We start from the raw sequence: 15,996 nt of genomic DNA on the forward strand, positions 1-15,996 counted from the left end.
TCAATCGCTTGAGGCACCTCAGCTCCCTGCTTTGTTGTGCTCTCATTGTTTTTTCTCTTTGTGTCTCCTTGTTGCATCATCGTGGTGCACCAGCTCACCATGCCTGCCCACAGTGCCAGCTCACTGTCTTGCTCATCTTCTCCAGGAGGCACTGGGAACTGAATCCAGAACCTCCCATGTGGTAGGCAGGAGCTCAATTGCTTGAGCCACATCCACTTCTCACTTTATACCACTTTTTGAAGAGGAAGAATTTTTATATTTCTTACCTGCTCTTAGTAGAAATTAATAAATATTAGGATCTTTGGTTATGACAGGTAATCTTAATGTTATTTATTGTATTTAAAAGCTATTATCCTCCTATTCTGAGGATGTCAGTATTTGATGTACCTGTTTCAAACTTTGCTACCTCTATAAAAACTGGGGGAAAAGCAAGGAGTCAGAAGATGGGCATATAATAAAGAAAAAATACATTCAATGTTTGACATGAGTACCTCATAAACTTTAGCTCTGCTTCAGACACTGGGATATAAAGACCTGCCTTAGACAAGTAAAAAATGCAAGACAATTTCTAAAAACTTACATCAGCCATGATTTACGAACTAACTGCTAAAATTTACAAGCAAGTTAATTTCCCAGAGGTCAGGTTGGGTAAAGTAGCTGAAAGGTCTATTTCAATTTATCTAATAAAAAAATAGTAAGAAAAAACACCTCTTGAAGTTTCTGTAAGAAATGAACAAGTCCAGAACTTACTTAGTTTGCTCACTAGACTCAGCTGAAAATAAATAATAATATACCATATCTGATCCTGGAACATTCTTTGGTGTAGGGAATATATAAAAAAAGAGTAATCTTATGGTAAGTAACAACATGAACTGAAGCTGTTCTTTGTGAATCTCGGTCTCAGTCTCATTGCTTTATGGTCATGGTACCAAAAAAAGGGTATTGTTTTCAAACAAAAATAGAACCACAGAGGGGAAAATGCCATTGAAAAAGCAGGCATATTTACAAATTACAAGTCTAGAATTTGCTCTAAAATACTCCAGGGAAAAGAGCATCTCCCGGTGAAGAACTGAAAAAGGTCAGCAGGATCTGGATAACAGCTCAAGATGGGTGGTGGGTAACCAGCATCCATTTAATAGTGCCTACTATTGTGTATATTTGAAAACTTTCATAAAAATTGTACAACACAGACTTTGAAGCGTTAAGAATCTTCTTTAATACCTTAAAAATTAGTATTTATTCTAGACTGAAAATAACATTTTCCAAAAAATCTTATAAAAATTCCTCCTTTAAACTGAAGTTATTTTCAAGATTTGGTTTAGAGTTTAATCTATTAAAACAGAATGTCTAAAAGTGTACTATCAATTTAAAAAATGGTGTAATATAAATGTAACTTTAATCATGTACACAAATCTTGATAACCAGTAACTTTCTCAAACGTAATGTCTGAAAGCCTCGTAAAAGCAACCTAAAAGATTTACCTTATTAAAGCATTTCATGAAACTTTAATAAGGTCTTCCTGTGCTAAGGGTCTGTTATAATTGTGTAATAAAGGCTCACAAAGCTAAAAAAATAAAAAATAAAAAAAAAATGTAACTTAACTTTTACAAAAATTCTATTAAAATAAAAGTGAAAGTTTGGTACTCAATTGAATTCTGCTTTGCACAGTTAATAATCTATTTAGTCTCAGGTTACTGTGCTTTGAAATTTAAAGTTATTTTGCTCATATTAGCTTCAAGAAAGAATTTAGGAAAAAGACTTTAACCAAAAGGGGGAAAAGGTAAAGACAATTTAGTTTATATGGCTAAAAGACTTCAAAGTGAGTCAGGAGGTCATTCCAGAAGTTACACTTACACGCATCTCAGCAGGATCTCATTAACAGCCAAATTAGAGACTACCCCCAAATAATGGGGTTCCTGAGGGCTCTGGAGAGATCCAGACACTATAAGCAGGGCAGATAGCTCAGGAGTTTGGTGCCTTGCCAGTGGGCCCTACTTTGGAATTTATGTTCCCCAGACTGAGAGAGCTGGACTCAGTCATGGTTTCCCTACATATGGCTCTACTGTCCTTCTATTTGAACCTATAGGTAGTACTAGAGTTGGTAGGTGTACGTCCAAGAGACTTGAACCTCTGGGTCAGCTGGGCTCTGAGCCTCAGCAGAGTTGCAACAGCTGCTCTCCAGTTCATTGGACTCACCCAGCACAACTAACGTGGAAGTGATGATGAACAATTACCATACCAAGGAACTGAGAGAGTCTACAACTGCAAGGAAGAGAATCCTTGGGATAGAGGAATGAACTATGGACTAAGTAGACTTACTGATATTCTACTGTAGACTTATTGTGATTCTAGCAATGGAAGAAATTATATCAATGATGTGGAGGCAGGGGCCACTGGAGGTGAGGTCAGGGAAAGGGAAAAACAGGTGTAATATGGGGGCATTTTTGGAACTTGGAATTGTCCTGAATGACACTGCAGTGACAGATACAGGCCATGTGTATCTTGCCATAACCTAAAGAATTGAGTGGGAGAGAGTGTAAACTACAATGTAAACTTTAATCCACATTTAGTGGCAATGCTCCAAAATGTGTTCATCAATTGCAATGAATGTACCTTTCTAATGGGACATTGTTAATTTTGGAAAAAGTGGGAGGTGTGGGGAGTGGGGCATATGGGAATCCCCTATGTTTTTTATGTGACATTTGTATAATTTAAGTATCTTTAAAAATAAAAATAAAAATAATTACCTTAGCTTGATTAATTGGAAAAAGTTTTACTTATGTAACTTTTAAAAAAGAACTGACATTGATTATTACATGAGGGACAAAATATTCAGTGACAAACTATTTTATTTACAAAATTTAATGAACACAAGCATTTCCATGTATTTATAAGGGAAAATGGATAAAGCAAATTTTTTGTTGTTTTTTTTTTTTTGGTCAAAGAGGTTATGGTTTATTACACAGTACTCATTAGATATACAGTGGCAGCATTAGCAATTTTTCCTTAATTTGTGTCTCATTTAAGGATCGGCCCCCACAAGCAGTCAAATTAGTACACAAGGTTAAAACCATTATTGCCCAGAAAAAATTAAGTTATATTTTATTTTACAGTAATGAAAGATCAAAAGTTCTTGGACTCTATTATTTGAGAAACCATTATCTAATGTAGGATTTTTTTTAACAAATCAATTCTATTGATAACTATTAATAAAGCATACAATTCATCCAAAGTGTACAATCAATAGTATCTGGTATAATCACATAGTTGTGCATTCACCACTTTAATCAGTATTAGAGCATTTTCATTATTCAATCATAATAAACTCAACAAACAAATAAGAAAATTCTTCACCTCTCAATCTGTTTCCCCTGCTGTACATAGCAGAAGCAAGTTTTTTATGTATTAGCCAAAACATGCATAAAATTAAGGCAGTACAAGATAAATCTGGTACTAAAAAGGATGCTATTCATGGTGGTAAATGGATGAAAACCTAAATGTTCAACAATAGAGGGTGGGTTAAACAGACTGACACGGTGCGTACAATGAAATATTAAGTAACCACTAAAAATGACATTGAAGAAATGAAGAAACTTGAAGAAATGAAGAAACGTGTACTGCACAGAAGGTATTTACAACATACTGCTGGAAAAAGTAACAAAAAAACAGATTGGACATTTTTTTAAAAGCACAGATAATGATTGTGTCTGTGTATGATTATGGATTATACTAGTTTTAGTATTTTCATTTATATGTAATTTTAGCTATTTCTGTAATAAGCACAGATACTTTTCTACCCCAAATGAAAGAAGATAAAAAGATGTCCAGATAGATGAAATGTCAATGAGGACTTACCTTTACATTTTCATGGATAGACTGAAGTTGTGCAGCTAAAGCTACAAATGTTTGATAAATTTTCTGCATAGCCATTGACAAATCTATAAAAGAAAATTATATTATCACAAGAAAAAAATACATATATAAAATGCAACTTTATTTTTCTATTATTTATGGTCCATTTTTCGATACTGTGCATGTGTAGGGAAAAAAAATATATCATTAACATTTCCACGGAGAGAAACGATGTCTATATCAGTAATGTGGGGGTGGGCACTAAGATTTCCTCCCTTGTTAACAAGGTCACAATTTATAAAAAATCTTTTTGTTTTTACTGGAAACAAAGATCTAATCAAGGATCTTTAAGGAAATTTTTGCATAGAAGCTTCAGATTACCTGTAGTTTTCTAGAATACCTTCTATAGGCCTAGCGTAACCATGCTTCTACTAAAAACAAAAGTGCTACTAAAAAATTACCACAAAAAGCATGTTACCTTGAGGAGTTATATGTGAATTATTTGCTTGAGTGGCAAGATGGTTTTCTAGTTCTTCAATTTGCTGTCTGTACTGCTGAAGCTGTACCTCAAACTGCTGAACCAAGATTCTGAAGTAGCTATATAAAAACATTTTAAAAAAATCGAATCAGATTTTTTAAAACATTATTTTCTTGATTCTTAAATGCCAAATAAATAAATGCTTCATTTGAGCAAGGCCCCTGAATTAGTTTGGTGGCATAATGTATCTTTAAATGGCACAGATGCTATTACTATTAATACAACAAAAACCCACATATCACAAGTTATCAAGGTATCAAAAACAGATGCATATCCTAGGGAAGCGGACTTGGCCCAGTGGTTAGGGCATCCGTCTACCACATGGGAGGTCCGCGGTTCAAACCCCAGGCCTCCTTGACCCGTGTGCAGCTGGCCCACGCGCAGCGTTGATGCGCGCAAGGAGTGCCGTGCCACACAGGGGTGTCCCCCGCGTAGGGGAGCCCCAAGCGCAAGGAGTGCGCCCCGTAAGGAGAACCGCCCAGCGTGAAAGAAAGTGCAGCCTGCCCAGGAATGGCACCACACACACGGAGAGCTGACACAACAAGATGATGCAACAAAAAGAAACACAGATTCCCATACCGCTGACAACAGAAGTGGACAAAGAAGAACACGCAGCAAATAGACACAGAGAACAGACAACTGGGGAGGAGGGAGAGAAATAAATAAATAAATAAATCTTTGGGAAAAAAAAATAGATGCATATCCTTACTAAAATTACAAGTGACAAACCTAAAGTAAGGGATATTCTACAAAATAACTTAATACTCTTCAAAATATCAAGGTCAGGAAAGACAGGAAAGACTGAAGTTACAGACTGGAAGAGACTAAGAAATAACAACTAGATGCAATGTAATTCCTGAACAGGATCTTGGAACAGAAAAAGACATTAGAGGAAAAACTGGTAAAATTCAAATAAGGTCTGTAGTTCAGTTAGTAATATTGTATCTATGTTAATTTTCCGCTCTTGATAATTATACCATAGTTAGGTAATATGTTACATTAGGGGGAGCAAGGAAAAGGATACAAGGAAATCTTTGCACTACTGTTTTACAAGTTTTCTGTAAGTCTAAAATGAGTTCAAAAGAAGAAGTTAAAACTCCTTCACTGTTGGTGGAAATGTAAAATGGTGGAACCTCTGTGGAAGACAGTTTGGTGGTTTCTCAGGAAGCTAAATACAGAACTACCATATGATGCGGCAATCCCTCTACTAGGAATATACCCAGAAGAACTGAAAACAGTGACACGAACAGACATTTGCACATTGAAGTTCATAGCGGCCTTATTCACAATAACCAAAAGATGGAAAAAAACCAATGTCCATCAACCAATAAATGGACAAACAAAATGTGGTATATACATATGATGGAATACTATTCTGCTATAAGAAGAAATGAAATTGGGACACAAATGATAATATGGATAAACCTTGAGGACATTATGATGAGTGAAATAAGCCAGACACAAAAGGACAAATATTGTATGGCCTCACTAATCTGAACTAAAAACGAAGAGCACACACATGAACAAACACGTGGAATTAAAATCTACAGCATAGGTTACTAAGGAGATAGGATGAGGGCTGAGATGAGGTACTGATGTTAATGTATGTAGAATTTTTAAAAAGCTTTACTGTAAAAGTGTGGAAACAGAGTTGATGAGTATACAGTGAGTATAACTAACACAAATGGTTTATAAAAGAGATTGCGGCTGATCAGGGTAGTCTAGGGATGTAAATGTCAACTGAAAGAGAGAATAATCTAGGGACTGAATAATTTAGTGAGGCCAGAGGTGGATAAGGATTGTGGTTAACAGTACAAATACAAGAATGTTTTATAAACTAGAACAAATGTATGTCACTATCACAAGGTGGTAAGAATATGGTAATGCACAGGAAAATACAATTAACGTAACTTACGGACTACAGTTAACAGCAATATTGTGATATTCATAATTCAATGTCAAAAGGTACTATATCAACGCCAAGGGCCAATAACAGGCGTATGGTATTTTTCTTTTGGACTAAGGAAAACATTCAACAATTTACTAAGGCAATGACTACAACTCTATGATGAAAGTGAGAGCCACTGCGTGTACACTTCCAATGAACTGTATAAGGCGCGGGGACCGTACAACACAGTGAATCATGTGGTGAAAGGTGGACTGTGGTTAACAGTACAAACATGAGAGTTTTCTCTCAGTAACTATAACAAATTTTCAATACTTATACATGCTGTTAATAATAGGGGGGTATGGGAAAAATAAACCAAATGTATGCTACAGGCCATAGTCAGTGGTAATAGTCTGATGATGTTCCTTTATAACCTGTAACAAATGGTCCACAATGTAAAGTGTTGGAATGGTGATGTATGGGAATTCTACACATTGTACATGATTATTTTCTAAACTCACAACTTTTCTAATAAAAAATATATATTAAAATTAGTTTAAAAATGCAAGTGCCAAATAGATTTTACTACCATGTACTTACAGTTTTAACAGCAATAAAATTTATAAACTGAGAACACAATAGTATACTAGAGAAAAAGCCATGTAATTGCTGCTACTATTCTGATAAACTTTACCACCGAGTATGCTAGAAAGATAAAAAGGGAATAACATGTAAAGTATGGACATTATTCTTTAGCAAATGGGAAACTATGAAGCTTTCTGAAGTGGAAAATGATACAATTCAACCCCATTTCAAAATGAGCTCTGATGGCAGTGTAAAGAACAAAATAGAGGGATACACTACAGGAAGTCCACCTAGGGGGACATTATTATATGTTTATCGCAGCATGCTTATGGGCCATCAACAGGCCGTTACAACATTAGAAATTATAGGACATAAATCCTGGGAGATTTAGAAAAATGATATAGCTTTTAAAAAAAAGAACCTCAAGCTAAATTTTAACCTTAAAACCATAAATGTGGAATCATACTGCTGGATTAAGGTCTTCATTATTGTCTTAGTTTAATGTTTTCTTTGTTTAAAAAATAAAAGCTCCTACCATGTACCACATTCCAAGCTAATCTGAGCAAGGACTGTACATTAGGTGACAGGAGTGTCACTGTCATTGTTAATTTCCTGATTTTGATAACTGTACTGTGGTTATGTAAGAAAATATCCTTATTTTTAAGACACACACACTAAAGTACTAAAGTATAAAGGGGCATCACATGTGCAAATAAAACTACTCAGGGAAAAATGTATAGACAGAGAGAGGAACAAAACAAAACTGGTAAAAATGTTAACACAGAGAATCTGGATAAAAGGTATAAGGGAATGCTTTGTTCTACCTATGAAACTTTTCTTTTTAAGTCTGAAATTATACCATAATAAAATGTTAAAAGAAAAATAACAAGGGACCAAGAGTTAGACAGACTGCTGTCTCCCACACACAAGCTCATTATTTCATCTCTTTCACTTCCAGGCCTGGTGGATAACAGCTAGAGGTTTTGTGAAAAATATGACCTAAAATATGTAAAGTGTTAAGCACACTGCTTGGTATACAGTAAGCACTTGATATATATTAGCTATTATTATCTCTACAGACATGGAAAGATGTGAGAGAGAAGATATCACATATATGGAAACTAGACGGAAACTAGAGGTGTTGAGTGATAAGGGTTTCATGTGGGGTTTCTTCTTTTGCTTTTAGTTATCAATGTTTACTAATTTTTCTTCCTGAAGATGTATTTCCTATATAAATAAATAAAAGCTATGTAAACAAGTGAAAGTGTTAAACTACATTCAGTATATCCTTTTTAAGGATGGGACTATAGCAAAATTATTTTTAAATCCTAACTGGTATTTTTACCAGCTTCTACTACCTGCAAAGTTTAGTGAAGGAGAGCAGCATTTAAATGAAGTATAACGGCATGTGAGTGGTTAAAAGGTCCGATCTTCAGTAAAATAGGGATAAACTACCCTCAGGGTTGTTATGAGAAGTTAAAAAAACCTATGCAAAGTACTTATTTAACCCAGATTATTTAACACAGTAAACAACTAAAACCTCTTATTTACATATTTTTTTTTTATTCTTTATTTTCTTTTAAATGTTACATTAAAAAAATATGCGGGGAAGCAGACTTGGCCCAGTGGTTAGGGTGTCCGTCTACTACATGGGAGGTCCGCGGTTCAAACCCCGGGCCTCCTTGACCCATGTGCAGCTGGCCCATGCGCAGTGCTGATGTGCCGCAAGGAGTGCTATGCCACGCAGGGGTGTTCCCGCATAGGGGAGCCCCATGCGCAAGGAGCGTGCCCCTTAATGAGAGCCGCCCAGCGCGAAAAAAAGTGCAGCCTGCCCAGGAATGGCACTGCACACACGGAGAGCTGACGCAGCAAGATGACGCAACAAAAAGAAACACAGATTCCTGTACCGCTGACAACAGAAGCGGACAAAAGAAGAACATGCAGCAAACACACAGAGAACAGACAACTGGGGCTGGGGGGAGGGGGAGGGGTAATAAATAAATAAATAAATCTTTTAAAAAATATATATGAGGTCCCCATAGACCCCCCCACCATTCCCTCCCACATCAACAACCTCTTCCATCATTGTGGCACATCCACCGCACCTGGTGAATACATGTGGAACACTGCTGCACCACATGGACAGTGGTCCACATTGTAGTCCACACTCTTCCCCAGTCCACCCAGTGGGCCACGACGGGACACACAATGTCCAGTATCTGTCATATTATTATTATTGTATTGCTTTCTTAAAGTGAGAAAGATTTGTTTAAAAAACCTAGTAACTTACTCAGCAGGAGCTGTATTTTCATGTTGAAGTCCAGGTGGTGTTTTCTGTGTTCTTAAAGCTATTTCAGCATTCTTCAACTCCTAATTTAACAGAGGTTTTAAAAAAAAGCCAGTTAGGCTAAAAATACCAACTATGCCTCACCTGAAACTTTAAATTATGCCATTCTTGGAGGTTCTTGCTTTAAGAACCTATTATGGATGCAGATGCTTTACAACAAATTGTTAAAACCTCTTTTAAGAGATGACAAATCACACTTATAATAAACTTTATGATAAAATAATAATGAGCTGCTATGGATTTCTCTAGGACTCATAAAGTTAATTCATCCACAGTGTAAGACCATACTACCATTTTTAAAATCTTCTTTAATAAGAAGATGTAGAAAATACTATTTTTAAAAGGGTAGAGTAGTGATAATCATGTTAAGGCTGATGATGGCAGTAGGAAACATTTAGATGCTTACTCTACCAAGCACTATGCTAAAGGCTTTATTTTACCTATTAGGTAGGTACTATTGTTTCCACGTATAGAGATGAAAGAAAGTGAGTTCCAGTGACATGAATTAACATGCCCAATGCCAAAGAGCAGGAAGAACTGAGAAATGAATCTAAGTAGCCTACTTCTTTTAAAGCTTACATACATAATCCTTCTCACATTACTGTTCAATACCATTTCTATCTTCTAGTCAAAGGTTTTTCAAGACTAACATTCTGTTTTACCTTCTCACATTCTACACACCTATCATTTCACTGCTTTTTCAACCTATATTTAAGTTTCTCTTATTAGAAAAAAGGTTTTAAAAGTCTATACCTGTTCTTTCCCCTTCCTTTTCATTTTTCAGCTCAGTCTCCCATCCTACCCCATTGGATCCCAGCCTTCCTTTTTAAGCATGCCATGCCCAGACTCACCAGACTCACCCAAGTATTCCCATATCACTAACTGCTGCACACAAACATGCCTATTTCATGCCTCCGTGCCTCACTTTGCTCATATAGTTCCGTTTCCTGGAATGCCCTCCCCTACATTCTCCTTCCTTCCTATCAACCTACATATGTCTCAAGACTTGATACAAAAGTATCCTACCTGGAAAGATCAAAAAGGGCCCACTTGAGTCCTTTGGGCCATACCACATCTTGTACCTAGAACACATTAGCTGACTGGCTTAAGTCCCTCTACCCAATATACTGTAAGCCTTTTGATCCCAAATGCATTAAAGTGTCTGGCACACGAAAGACCCATAAAACATGCTCACTAAATAAACCAAGAGCTAAACTTAGCAATATAGCTTAATGCATTACATTGAAATTGGGATGTCCATTGGCTTCCCATTCCCACCCCAAAAAAGAGGACTTGAACCATCTTGCTTACGTAAATTTTAACCAACCTATCAAAAAATGAGGTATAAAACATTGAGTTTTTTCCCACGAGGCCCTGGACTCTGCAACCATATTACCGCTCCTCACCATGGAACAGGGTTTTTGTTGCTGTTTTTGTTTTTTTTAGTAGGTACTGGATTTTGAAAGGACCTCATACATGGGAAGCAGGCACTCAACCACTGAGTAATATCTGCTTCCTAGGGTATTTTTATATTTGCTTATATTTCCCCAAAAAGCGTTCTTTGAAGAAAAAATTTAGGAGTTAAATAAGATTGATAACTATTCTACTGAGAAATTCAGAACACTTTTTCTTCTTAAACCAGTAATTCATCATACTGTAGGTAGAGCTCTAGATCCGGTATACTGGATAAGAGTCCTATAATATCAAATTTCTTTGGTATAAAATTATCTAAACTCAGCTCTGATGAGTTTTCTTAAGGAAACTTTCTTTAAGCTCTATCTTCTTCCTTTGTTACCTCTGTACTCTACCCAATCTTTTATTTCATTTACCCCTCTAGACGTTTAGTATCTTTGGAGTTATCTTTTCACCTTTGTAAAACAATTGACAAGTTTGGTACATACTTGTCCCACAAATATTTATGGTATCATCTAGTTTTAAAATTATAGTAGATCCTATCATAAATAGCAATCACTTCTCTTTTCTAGAGCTTGTCTCCTATAAACTAACATAATTTATATAATTTCATTTAAATTACATATGAAATTTTAGTTTCATGTAGTTTACATACATTCTGCAGTCTAAAAACATAACTAAAACCTTTTTCCTCTTAGAAAATACATAATATAATGGTATAAAAAGGAAGAATAAGTGGGGAAGAAACATAAAAAGAAATATTTTATTTACACTTAAACCAAAGAATCTGTAAGAGACCAGGAAATCTGAGAGCAGACAGCAAAACTTTGAATTACCTTTAAACAACATCTTAGTTTAGAAAAGCTATTTTAGTAACAATATTTTTATAACTAGATGACACAGATTCTCTAATAGTTGCCTGAACACATAAGCATCTTTAAAAATTTACTTAAAATATTATCACTTCATTTATGAAAAGCAAAGCACCTTAATAAGTCTATGTTAAAGAGGCATATCACAGAAAATTCTTTAACAGATCAGGCTAACTTTAGGGAAAGAAATCTAGACTGCCATGATTGGCTCAAGTCTATTTTATAACTGTAATATATAAAACACAAGTAAATTGATCATCATGCTTCTGGACTGAAATAGAAGTATATATTACATTAGAATATAATATACAATGGGAAAGAAAAACAAGTAGACATGAGTGACAAGATATTACTAGTCTTATTATTTTTATTATCTAAGATAAAAAAAGTCATCAGTTAAATTTAGTATCTAAAAAGCATAAGATAATTTTTATATTATAATTGACAGATTAAAAACATTATTTTCTTCTGACCTGCTGTTTTCCATCTTGTAAGACCTAACAATTTAGGTCCTACAAGCCAGCAGGCACTTTTACGACACAAAGTGGTAAAGAATGCATGCTGTAGAGTCAGATTGCAAGGGCCTGAATCTAAGCTCTTCCATTTATTTACAAAGCTCTCCGCCTGATTTCTTATTTATAAAATAAGGTTAATGGCAGTATCTATCCCATAGGCCTATGGTGAAAATCAAACTGGGTTAATAACTGTAAACTGCACAGAACACTATCTTTACACAGACTCAATAAAAACTGGCTATATTATAGCAGTTTACAAGCATATAAGATTGTGGGAAGATGGAGCCAGACAGAGCTGAATGCTTTCACAAAAACAACAGAGAAAGAGCCAAAAGCTGTCCAAAGTACCTGCTCTGGGGGTAAGCAGACCAGGATAGTGCTACACAACTCCCAGTACGGTGAGGAACAGAGAGACAAAGAAACCAAAATGACAAACGTAAGTTACCAAGACCCCATGGTGTCCAGGAAGGGTTCTCCTCTCCCACCCACCAAGATATTAAGCTGGGGTAAAACACCTGGCTTACTGCAACCAACTGACAGGGGAGCAGACAACTTCCTCCCTGTCAGCTGTTTCAGGAGAAAAGGGAGGAGAGGTCGGGGTGCTTTTTTCAGTGACTTCAGCCAGCAGAGCCTGCTCTGAATTTCTGATGTGGAAATTTAACACAAGAACACAGAAAGCTGAGACTGAAACACCTCCATGGAAAGGCGTGCTGACTGGTGCCATCTGCTGGGCGGTCTGGAAACTGCATGGACAAAAACTTGGTGCTCTCTGTATCCAAATCCTGGGAGAAAATTTGCGCCACACTAGTGAGTCTCAGGCCTGAAACTGAAAACTTAAGCTGAGCAATTTTAAAGACTGAGAATAAGTTGAACCAAATACCAAAGAATAGCTGTGAAAAAAAAAAAAAAAAGAGACATTAGCTAACAGAATATATTCATCAACATATTCAGACACCTAGACAGCAGCAAAAAATTACAAGCCATATTAGGAAACAGGAAGAGATGGCCCAGCCAAAAGAACAAACCAAATATCCTGAAGAGATACAGGATTTAATATAATTAATCAGTGATAATCACACAACTCTCCTAAATCACTTCAAAGAATTTAAAGAAAATACGACGAAAGAAATAAAGGATATTAAGAAGATACTGGGAGAGCATAAGTAACAATTTGAAAGCCTGAAAAGTAACAGATCTTATGGGAATGAAAGACACAATGGATGAGATTAAAAATACATTAGAGGCACAAAAGAGCAGTTTGAATTGCTTGAAGATAGAATTAGTGATTTCAAAGAGAGAATATCTGAGCTGGAAAAGACAGGACAACAGAAAGAGAAGAGAATGGAAAAAATGGGACAGAGTCTCAGGGAATTGAATGATAATCTAAAATCACAAACATTTGCATTACTGGTGTCCCAGAAGGAGAAGAGAATGGAAAAGGAGCAGAAAGAATATTTGAGGAAATAATGACTAAAACCTTTCCAACTCTTAGGAAGGACATAAATATCAATATCCAAAAAAGACAGTGCACCCCAAACAGAATAAATAAATAAATCCGAAAAGACCTATCCTGAGACACCTACTATTCCAAATGACAAATATCAGGTAAAAAGCAGCAAGAGAAAAGCAAAGTATCACATATAAAGGAAACTCAAGTCCTGACCTCTCATCAGAAATCATGGAGGAAAGAAGGAAGTGATATGATGTATTTAAGATACTGAAAGAGAAAAATGCCAGCCAAGAATTCTGTATCCGGCAAAGCTGTCCTTCAAAACTGATGGTGAGTTCGAAGTCTTCTTAGATTAAAAAAAAACCTGATAGAGTATGTTACCAAAGGACCAAACTTGCAAAGCCGCCCAGCGTGAAAAAGAAAGAGCAGCCTGCCCAGGAATGGCGCTGCCCACACTTCCCGTGCCGCTGACGACAACAGAAGCGGACAAAGAAACAAGACGCAGCAAAAAGACACCAAGAACAGACAACCAGGGTAAATAAATAAATCTTTAAAAAAAAAAAAAAAAAAGGACCAAACTTGCAAGAGATACTAAAGGGAGTGCTGCAGCCTGAAAGGAAAAAACAAGGGCAAGTGATTTGGAGAAGACTTTAGAAATGAAGGTTATTAAGAAGGATAAACTAAAGGATAAGAAGACAGACAACACAACGATAATATAGAGCTGAAGGACAAAATGGATGAAGTAAGTAATGCCTTTACAGTAGTAACAATGAATGTTAATGGATTGAGCTCTCCAATCAAAAGACATAGACTGACAGAATGAAGACAAAATATGTAAGCCATCTATATGTTGTCTACAAGAGATCTATCTCAGACATAAGGACACAACCAGGTTAAAAGCGAATGGTTGGAAAAAGGTATTCCATACAAACAGTAAACAAAAAGGAGCTGGAGTAGACCAGGTAAATGTAAAATAGTATTAAAATATATGAAAAATAATCACTCGGCAACTGGCAAATTTGTTCCTGTGATCAGTATTCTGTAAATTTTTTCACATAAAATAAACACTTGCTTTTAATTGAGGTGGGCTGGAGAAGATATATATTTTTGGATATTTCATTTTTCTTTAACACTTTCTTATTCATACTCTTTGATTAAAATAATCTGGATCAATGATTTAGCAAGACGACTGTTAAAACAGGATTTTGAGTTTTTCTGCCTCATAAAATTATGAGTTGGCAAATTGTCATCTGCTGTAATTCACTCAAATAAGATGTGAAAATTCCCATATAGGAATTTGATTATCTAGAAAGAATTATGGCCTAAACGGAAATTAATTAACTAAACCAATAATTTATTTCATTCTTAGAAATTACGTCCAACAGTTAGAGCTGTAACGTAAGAATTAGAATGTTATAATTAATTTCCATTATATTTGAATTATTATTTACATTTGTAAATGTTTGTTGCTATGCTATTTTTTATAATTGATTACATTAATTCTAACCTGGACTTGCACCCTCATTTAAAATTTGTAATTTCCTTCAATCTACTTTTCTAATTATTTCACAATTTTACAATAAAGGACTTTTTAACAGCTAAAAAAAAAAAGCCATTGATTATATACTTTGGATAGATCACATGGTATGTGAATATATCTCAATAAAACTCCTTAACAAACAAATAATTGTGCAAGAACAGCCAGAAACAGCAGCCCTGTACAATAGAGGAAACAGAGATTGAGTGGTGAGGAATTTTCTTGTTTGTTTATCTGTTTCTGTTTACTATCCTTACTGAAATAAAAATCCTTTAATAATGACTGAAGTGATAAATGTGCAACTATGTGATTATACCAAATGCCACTGATTATACACTTTGGATAAACAGTATGCTTTATTAATATGCATCAATAAAATTGATTCATTTAAAAAAAAGCATATGAACTATCTGACTTCTTATAGTATGTATGTATTACACGTCATAATTAAAAATAGCTATTTCCACAAAAATAAAGCAAAACAAAACAAAAAACCACTTATGGTAAAATGGTTGTAGTTTAGTATACCTGAGCAGTTTCTATTTTCAATTTGTCAATATTGAGAGTGTTTCTCTGTAATCCACTGGCAGCCAATGAGAGAAGCTGCTTTAGGGCTTTAATATCTTCTTGTACTTTAAGCATTGCTTTCGAAGACATTCTACTAATTTCTTCTTGGACTTGTTTTTGTTCCTTCACAAATTTCCTAAAAAATTAATAAAATTGAGTTTTAGAAAAAGACATCTTTGGTTACCTAAAGGGGAAAAAAGGACATTTAAAACATGTTGGCCAGAGAACAAGTATTTTAAGAAACAAAACCCAAACATCTTTCATGGTTCACAGACATTTTTATGTATGGCAGTTGCTATATTTTAATTCCTGTAGTTCTTTCTTTCTCTCTTGCATTAAAATTTGAATCCAAGTTCAGATTCGGAGGAACAGAAGATGTTCCCCGAGATATATTCTATAATTTTTTGAGTAGTACTTATTTACTTATATTTG

General features: G+C 35.2%; 1 protein-coding gene across 2 annotated transcripts in view; it reads right to left on the reverse strand.

Moving 5' to 3' along the window:
* The window catches only part of NUP58 (nucleoporin 58), a 62,585-nt gene that overhangs the window by 26,332 nt on the left and 20,257 nt on the right, over window positions 1–15,996 (reverse strand). For both annotated transcript variants that reach the window (XM_058277048.2, XM_004453086.4), the window contains exons 9-12: window positions 15,526–15,700; window positions 9,154–9,233; window positions 4,331–4,449; window positions 3,856–3,938 (exon numbers count right to left, since the gene is read on the reverse strand). In XM_058277048.2, coding sequence (XP_058133031.1) covers window positions 3,856–3,938; window positions 4,331–4,449; window positions 9,154–9,233; window positions 15,526–15,700 — 457 coding nt within the window. The remainder of the gene's footprint in view (window positions 1–3,855; window positions 3,939–4,330; window positions 4,450–9,153; window positions 9,234–15,525; window positions 15,701–15,996) is intronic.

Source organism: Dasypus novemcinctus, chromosome 15, assembly GCF_030445035.2.
Source record: "Dasypus novemcinctus isolate mDasNov1 chromosome 15, mDasNov1.1.hap2, whole genome shotgun sequence".
Classification (NCBI taxonomy): domain Eukaryota; kingdom Metazoa; phylum Chordata; class Mammalia; order Cingulata; family Dasypodidae; genus Dasypus; species Dasypus novemcinctus.